This window comes from Chiloscyllium plagiosum, unplaced genomic scaffold (genome assembly GCF_037043375.1).
Source record: "Chiloscyllium plagiosum isolate Xiang-an unplaced genomic scaffold, Cpla_swu_hap1 HiC_scaffold_35, whole genome shotgun sequence".
Classification (NCBI taxonomy): Eukaryota; Metazoa; Chordata; class Chondrichthyes; order Orectolobiformes; family Hemiscylliidae; genus Chiloscyllium; species Chiloscyllium plagiosum.
Window position 1 is genome coordinate 5,975,737 of NW_028270173.1, and position 8,488 is coordinate 5,984,224.

The 8,488-nt window shown below is 42.7% G+C and overlaps 1 protein-coding gene across 1 annotated transcript; it reads right to left on the minus strand.

The window, feature by feature from the left end:
* Window positions 1-117: 117 nt before the first annotated feature.
* On the minus strand, window positions 118-8,092 carry lsm2 (LSM2 homolog, U6 small nuclear RNA and mRNA degradation associated). The gene is made up of 4 exons (XM_087979796.1): window positions 7,963-8,092; window positions 5,354-5,415; window positions 4,431-4,490; window positions 118-1,310 (listed from the first exon to the last, which is right to left on the minus strand). The coding sequence occupies exons 1-4, from the start codon at window positions 8,090-8,092 to the stop codon at window positions 1,185-1,187; spliced, it is 378 nt and encodes a 125-aa protein (XP_087835922.1). The 3' UTR covers window positions 118-1,184.
* Window positions 8,093-8,488: the final 396 nt, after the last annotated feature.

Here is an 8,488-nt window from a genome sequence, read left to right on the forward strand (position 1 = left end):
TGGTTTGGTGAGAGAATGTCCATTCAGTATGGTTCTTAAATCTGCACTATTCGCATGAGAATGATCAGTTTAGTGCAGTTGAAAGGGTTAAATATTCAACACAGACTGCCTGAAACATTATGTTCTGAACTTCTTTTTAATTCTGTCGTGATGTTACATCACAATACTTCAAAACACATTGGTTGCCCAGCTGTACAGTACAAAATCAAAAGGCTTTTCAACTTTCTTTGCAACAAAAATACCAGATTAATACATCCTTAAAAAAAAACTGTACCTCCAGTCAGACAAATTGAGTTAGTTCACTCATCTCCAATGCACTGCTTAAGGAGCAAACAACAAACAGGAAAAGTTATCAAGGTGCATTTTCCAACGCACCAAGTATTAGTCACATAATAAGATCACTTCCAAAGTTGAGCCTCGATCATTTGCAATTAATTAATACAAGATCCTGTAATTCTGCTAATTTATCGGGTTTGTCTAGCACAGCTACCCAGTGTTTGGATCTCCTGTCCTGCGTTTCAGCTACCAAACAAGCCTCTGAATGGGCACGTGGCTCTCAGCTACCTGTTAAAATTGTAAAACAGGTAAGGTATTGAGCTATATGGGTAATATCCCAACTTAGTTGCTCAGCACAATTCTGGAAAAAATGTGACAAATCAAATCATTCTTCAAGTCTGATGCAAGTTCAAAAGGGACTAAGAACACATTTTCAAACAGATTGCAAAACCAAAAAACAGTTCCAAACAATTTTAAGAGATGAAAATCAAAAGGGAAGAAATTGACATTGGTCACAGCGGAACTCAGGGAAAGTTAGTTGAAATTCACACGCAGGAAATGATGCACTCTCCTGATTCAATCAGAGATTGAAAGAACAGCACTGGATACCACTGCTATCCTGACTCAGCTACATCACTGTGCAATAGAAGAGAGAAAAACACAACTGTGTCCTTTCTGTGGCAATGTAACATGGTCGAGACGAGGCCTAATCTACCTGACACCTCATAAGAGAAAAAAAAGAGAAAGGAATAAACACAACCAATTTACTGACAATGATGTGTAAATAGAAATTTGATTCAATTTCACTTTCTGGTTTGGTACTTGGCAGCTGAGTTTCAGTATAAGTTCCCGAACTGGTGCGTTCCATCCCGCCCGTTTCCCAATAGTGTCCACACTGCAGTTTAATCTCACTGCTTCTGCTGCATTGCTTCTTTTCTTGCCGCATCCTGCAGCAGCTGGGTGTCCACCTCATCAGCTGGGAGTTGTACATAACGCACTACTGAGCCCCGGATAAAGCAGTTCTTCACAGAGAGCTGGGAGGAGGAATATTTGGCATTAATGCTGGTAAGTGTAGGGCAGATAATCAGTTGGATTACTTAAATAGCGACACGGTTCCAGACACTTTCTGCATACCACTCATCCAGACAATTTGCAAGGAAAAAAGGTGTAAAGTCTAAATCAGGAGTCTCCTCTCATACAGTACTTAAATAGTTCTCTCGCCGAGGTGACAGTTCTTATAAATTGCCTTGTCCGTCTTACATGGTTCCAGACCCATATCAATATGGTTGACTCTTAACCACCCTCTCGGCAAATAGAGATGGGCAATAAATGCAGGAGAAAGTGAGGTCTGCAGATGCTGGAGATCAAAGTTGAAACTTTATTGCTGGAACAGCACAGCAGGTCAGGCAGCATCCAGGGAACAGGAGATTCGACGTTTCGGGCACAGGCCCTTCTTCAGGAATGAGCAGAGAGTGTTCAGCAGGAGAAGATAAAAGGTAGGGAGGAGGGACTTGGAGGAGGGGCGTTGGAAATGTGATAGGTGGAAAGAGGTCAAGGTGAGGGTGATAGGTCGGAGTAGGATGGAGGCGGAGAGGTCAAGAAGAAGACTGCAGGTCAGGAAGGCGGTGCCGGGCTGGAGGGATTCGGCTGAGACAAGGTGGGGGGAGGGGGGATGAAGAAACTGGTGAAGTCCAAGTTCATCCCCTGTGGTTGGAGAGTTCCCAGTCGGAACTCTCGACTGGGAACTCGACTGGGAACTCTCCAACCACAGGGGATGAACTTGGACTTCACCAGTTTCTTCATCCCCCCTCCCCCCACCTTGTCTCAGCCGAATCCCTCCAGCCCAGCACCGCCTTCCTGACCTGCAGTCTTCTTCTTGACCTCTCCGCCTCCATCCTACTCCGACCTATCACCCTCACCTTGACCTCTTTCCACCTATCACATTTCCAACGCCCCTCCTCCAAGTCCCTCCTCCCTACCTTTTATCTTCTCCTGCTGAACACTCTCTGCTCATTCCTGAAGAAGGGCCTGTGCCCGAAACGTCGAATCTCCTGTTCCCTGGATGCTGCCTGACCTGCTGTGCTGTTCCAGCAATAAAGTTTCAACAATAAATGCAGGCCCAGTCAATGTAGCCCACATTCCACGAGTATATATAAAAAGAAATAAAACACTAATTTTTTTAAAAATCCCCATTTTTGAACTCTATTTTCTTTTGTATGTCAATTAGGTTAATGGGTTGAAAAGTGGCAAATGGAGTTTAATTGTTTAATAAAAGTGAGGTACTGAATTTTGGCAAAACAAAAACTTATAGATATAGAATCGTTACAGTGTGGAAACAGGCCCTTCGGCCCAACAAGTCCACACCGACCCTCCAAACAGTAACCCACCCAGACCCATTCCCCTATATTTATCACTGACTAATACACCTAACCTACACATCCCTGAACACTATGGGTAATTCAGCATGGCCAATTCACCTTATACAATTAAAAGTTGGCCTTCAGTACTGTTGCAGAACAGAGACGCCTGGGGACTCAGATACACAATTTTTTTAAGTTTTCATCACGCATAGCTAAGGCACTTCGCACTTTTCCCTTCGTTGCTCAGATCTTTGAGTAAAGGAGTTGGGATGTTATATTAAAGTTGTACAGGATGTTGGTGAAGCCTCTTCTGTATTACTGTGTCCAGTTCTGTTCTCCCTGTTATAGGAAAGATATTATGAAGCTGGAGAGGGTTCAGTCTCTTCTTAACAGGACGCTGCCGGGAAGGGAGGGATTGAGTTATAAAGCTAGGCTGGGTCTTTTTCCATTGGGGCATTGGAGATTGAGAAGTGAATTTGTAAAGGTTTATAAAATCATGAGGGGTAGAGATAAAGTGAATGGCTGGTGTCATTTCCCCAGGGTGCAGGATTTCAAGACAAGGGGACTTTTTTTTTAAACAAGAGAGAAAAAACTTTAAGACAGACATGAGGGGCAATTTATTTTTTTTAAACACAGGGTTATTTGTGTGTGGAATGAACTTCCACAGGCAGTGGTGGTTATGGGCACAATCACAACATTTAGAAACCATTTAGCTAAGTACGTGAATAAGAAATGTTTGGAGAGATATGGACCTGGCTCAGATAGGTGGGACTAGTTTCCATTGGGATTATGGTCAGCACGGACGGGTGGGACGAAAGGATCTGTGTCTGTGCTGTCTGTATTACAATGCAAGATAAAACGCTTTGACTAAATCTTTTTTCCCCAGCAACACTAGAGGTGAAAACTACTGAACAATGATCATTTAAAAGGAAACAAGAGCCATTTCAATAACAAGGCTCACTCCTCCTAAATCTCTGCAACTTTCAGGAGCCTTTACAATGTTAAAGATGCTATTACAGATCCACCTCTTCCTTTCACCCAACCCACTTGATTGTCATCTCTACACCTGACTTACTTTTACCATAGACGGTGCCTCCACTACGTCCTAATTTCTTTAGTACATCATGGGACATAAGCATCACTGGCAAGGTCACCTTTTGTCACCCATGGTCCTAACTGCCTTTGAATTAACTGGCTTGCTGTTCAGTCATTACAGAGGACAGTGAAAAGTCAGCCACATTGCTGTGGGTCTGGAATCATATGCAGGTCAGACCACAAAAGGGACTTTTTCCCCAGTAGTGAACCAAATGGTTTTTTGCAACAAAATGATGGTTGTCAGGATAACCATTACTGACATGAGCTCTCAATTTCTTAATTCATCATGAGTATTTATGTGGCTTGTCCGGTTCAGTTTCTGGTCAACTGTAACCTCAAGATTATGGCTAATTAATTTACTGATCTCAACCTCACCCAGCAAAACAGCACATCTGTAAAAATCTGCTTGAGAGAACAAAACTAAATACTCTTGCTGCAATTGTCTAACACTCATCCGTTGGAGAATTAATGCTAAATTCCTCAGCTTGGTATCATCTTTCCAAATGAAGAGATGCGGCTACGTCCAACTCCCAAAGGAGAACTACCAATCATTTTTTGAGTCAGAAATCAGGAGAAAGACCCCCAGGTCCCAGCCACCACTTACACCCTTCTGTTGTCAGCTCGACTCTGACCACTTGAGTGAAACTTTAATGGAATGCAGTTCCTGCAGGAGGCTCAACAAATGTGCACAGCACTCACCATGTGTGGATATTTCTCTGGGTCAGTGACACTTATGTCTGTCAGCTTGATGTTTAGATACTGAAAGAATAAAGAGATAGTGAAAACATCCTGCAATATAAGACTTCCAGATCATTTGGGAGACAGAAATACTTCTGGCACAGAAATTGGCCGTTCAGCCCAATGCTCAATTCATGCTTGACTTTCAGTTGGGTTCAGTAAATAAATAACATTTTCACAGTACCTATGGAAATAACAAACAGGAGAAGTACACCATATGATATACCAAGCATGCTCTCCTATTGTCAATTTCAACTCCACTTTCCCACACACTCCCCAGATCCCGCAATCCTCCATCACAACAAATTCCGGCTTCTCAGCTTTTAATACATTTAACATTGGATTATTTTCTGGGGCGGAGAATCATGATGATTTACAACCCTTGAGTGAAGACATTCCTCATCTCAGTGGCACACAATCAGACCCTTATCCACATCGCCTGTATTCAAAGATTCCCAGCCCAGAGGAAGCAACCATTGTGTCTTCCCTGTCAAACCCCTTCAGAATTTTGTAGATTTCTATCTCATTCTAGAACCCAGAGATTTCAAACCCATTTTAGACATGCTAACAGGACAGGGCAAGGCAGATCAGTTATCCAACGGATCAGTAACTAACATCTGCAACCTGGACAATACTTCCCTCCCAGGCAAGCATGAGGACATGTTTGACGAGATGGTCAGTATGGGATTAAACATTTCCTTAAAAAAAATAGGCATTTGGGAAATACAGGTTAAATCCAGGTTGGAATCAAGCATCAAGGGAATTAACAGTCACACACTCAACACTTGCCCTGGTGTGTAGCTTGGAGGTTGCTCTACACAGTGTTGAAGTTTAATGAAGCTGTATCTCAGTGTTAACTCACTGCCACGAAATGCAACTCTCACCTGATCAACTGAGTGCAGTGTTCCACAGATACTAAAAATAAATGAGAGGAAGAAAACATATTACGATGTTTGCTTTAGAGTTTATTTATCACCAATCTTTGCAAACATACGACACAGCCTCCCACCCTCAGTCTTAAAAATATTCACAGCACAAACAAGTAATTCATCTCAATTAGTCCAACAGAGTGTCCCTGTCCCTCAGAAGCCTCCTTCCTGTCACAATACGTTCCACATCAAATCACACACTGGGCAGTAAGGAAGCCGTTTCGCCCAAATTCCATACTGGATGAACAAATTACCATCTTACATTGACACCCTGTAGTCATAGTCCGATTAATTAAACCAAAGTGCTGGTAGCAAAGGCAACTAAAACTTACCAGAGAAACATGCACAGTCAGGCAGTTACAACCAAATACCATCTGCACCAAAATGTTGGGAACACTCAGGCAGCAGTGGAGACAAAACCAATTCATAGTGCAGACCAGAGACAACTTTTCAGAAAGGGCATCAACTTTCCTTATTTAAATGTGTGATGCAAGCACTAACAAAACCAGTTCCAAAGAAGAGTCACAATGGACTCAGAAACACAAAAATAGCTATTGGCCTTGAGCCTGCTCTGCCATTCAAAATTATCACAGGTGATCATCCAACTCAGTACCCTGTTCAATCTTTCTCCCATTACCTTTGATACTTTTAGTCCAATGAACTACGCCTACATCTTTATTGAAATTCTTCAACGTTTTTAACCTCAGTTTCACGTGGCAGAGAATTTCACAGGCTCATCATTGAGTAAAGACATTTCTCAACTCTGTCCTAAAAGGCCTAACCCTGATCTTTAGAGTCAGTCTGTACTTTCTCAATAGCCGGAGCATCCTTCCTCAGATGAGGTGGCCAAAACAGCACACACGACTCCAAGTGTGTTTTTAACAATGCCCTGCACAGTTACAGCAAGTCATCCCTGCATCGGTATTATGAAGGATTCAAGGTGACACCAACACTCTGCGACCCTTTTCCTACAGATCTGACTCAAACATTTCTTGTAACAGTTGTACGCTTACAAATTTAAATTCTAAATGTACAAAAATTACTAATAATGTTTTGTCTAAGGCTTTTTGATCTGTACGTCCTTGTTTACAATGATCAGACTGTACTGCCCATAAACTAAGCTTTTCACTGTACTTCTGCACATGTGACAATACATAAATCAATGAAAACATTTTGCCTTTGTCAGCGCCTGCTGCACCTGCATGCTTACTTTCAGCAACTGGCGTACAAGGATGCCCAGGGCTTGTTGCACAATTTTCCTTTCCCAATCTATCACTATTCAAATAATCATCTGCATGTCTGTTTTTGTGATTGAGTGGACAACCTCACATTTATCCATATTATACAGCATCTGCTAATATTTTGCACTTATCCAAGACAAACTGAAGCTTCACCTCATCTAAATCGCCAATATATATCATGAATAGCTGGGGTCCAAGAACTGATCCCCGTGGTAGCCCACCAGTCGCTGCATGACAGTCGAAAAAAAGCCCAATTATTCCTGCACTGTTCTCTTTCTGCCAACTGCTTCTGTCTGTTTCATAGATTACTCCAAGCCCACACTTTAATTTTGCATCTATTATGCAGGACCTTATTGACAGCCTTCTAAAACATTAACTGTTTGTCTCTCCACAACTGCTGCCAGACTTGAGTTTCTCCAGTACTTTGTTTTTAATCTCAGATATCCAGCATCCACAGGAGTTTGCTTTCATTGTACTGCCAACACCAACTTTTATTGCCTGGTACTTTTTGTCCTGAGGTGGCAAACTAGCTTTTTGAACCACTACGGTTCACATGCTATAAATAGATGCACAATGCTGCTTTTCTTTTTTTTTGGGGGGGGGGGGGGTGCCGTCAATTTTAAGATTTTGACCCAGCAATACTGAAAGAATAGCAAAATATTTCCAAGTAAGGATGGTAAGTGACTTGAAAGGGAACTTGCAGGTGGTGTTGTTCTTATATTGCTGCCTTTGTCATTCGAGATGGTGAAGGTCATGAGTTGGATGGTGCTGTCGAAAGGATCTTTGGTGAATTGCTGCAGTGGACCTCTTAGATGGAACACACTCATGAGTACAGGTGGAGGATGGAGTGCATGTAGTGTCAATTAAGTTGACTGCATTGTCCTGGATAGCACCAAGCTTCTAGCATCAGATGGATCAGCACTTCCTCACAAAGACAATTTTGAGGAAACACTTGAGGTGGCAAGTGTGCAGAATATGCAAAGATTTCAATGGTCACAGCTGATTCCATAGCAGGAGAAAGTGAGGTCTGCAGATGCTGGAGATCAGAGCTTAAAATGTGTTGCTGGAGCAGCGCAGCAGGTCAGGCAGCATCCAGGGAACAGGAGAATCGACGTTTCAGGCATAAGCCCTGAAGAAGGGCTTATGCCCGAAACGTCGATTCTCCTGTTCCCTGGATGCTGCCTGACCTGCTGCGCTGCTCCAGCAACACATTTTCAGCGCTGATTCCATAGCACCACTACTGACTGAGATGGCCAAGATCTAAAGGTCTGTGTTGGGTTGTGACAGAACAGAACAAAGAGGGAAAGACATACTTGACCTTACCTTCACCAATCTGCCTGCTGCAAACACTTCTGCTCACGACAGTTTTGGTAGGAGTGGGCATCACATGGTTCTTAAAGAGACAAAGTCCCGTCTTCACTGTGAAGATGACCTCCACTGTATTGTGGGACATTACTACTGTGCTGAATGGGATAGATTTCGAACAGAGCTAGCAGCTCAAGACTGGGCCTCCATGAAGGACTATAGGCCATCAGCAGCAACAGAATTTCATTCAATCACAATCTGCAACCTCACAGCTCAGAGTCCGCACTCCAACATCAAGCGAGGAAATCAACCCTGGTTTGAAGATATAACTCTTTGACTAAGACTGAAAGATGGTATACCAGAACTATCACTAGATATGCCCAAAGCTATGTTGCCAGTCTGGTGAAAGACTATTCAGATGCTGAACAATGGGAGCAACATGTTAAAGGAATCAACAAATCAGATTGAAGTTAGGATACTGCAGCAAGTATAAGGCCTCCAGATTTACCCAAGCTGGAGTATGACAGAGTACACTTGCTTCAAT

What these genes read in the sequence shown, in the direction of transcription:
- lsm2 (XM_087979796.1), bottom strand. Translation starts at nt 8,092, where the DNA reads ATGTCCCACAATACAGTGGAGGTCATCTTCACAGTGAAGACGGGACTT. An exon ending in CACTGCACTCAGTTGATCAG is followed by an intron (nt 4,491 to 5,353) that starts GTGAGAGTTGCA and finishes TTATTCTTTCAG; the next exon opens with TATCTAAACATCAAGCTGAC. An exon ending in CAGAGAAATATCCACACATG is followed by an intron (nt 1,311 to 4,430) that starts GTGAGTGCTGTG and finishes TCCTCCTCCCAG; the next exon opens with CTCTCTGTGAAGAACTGCTT.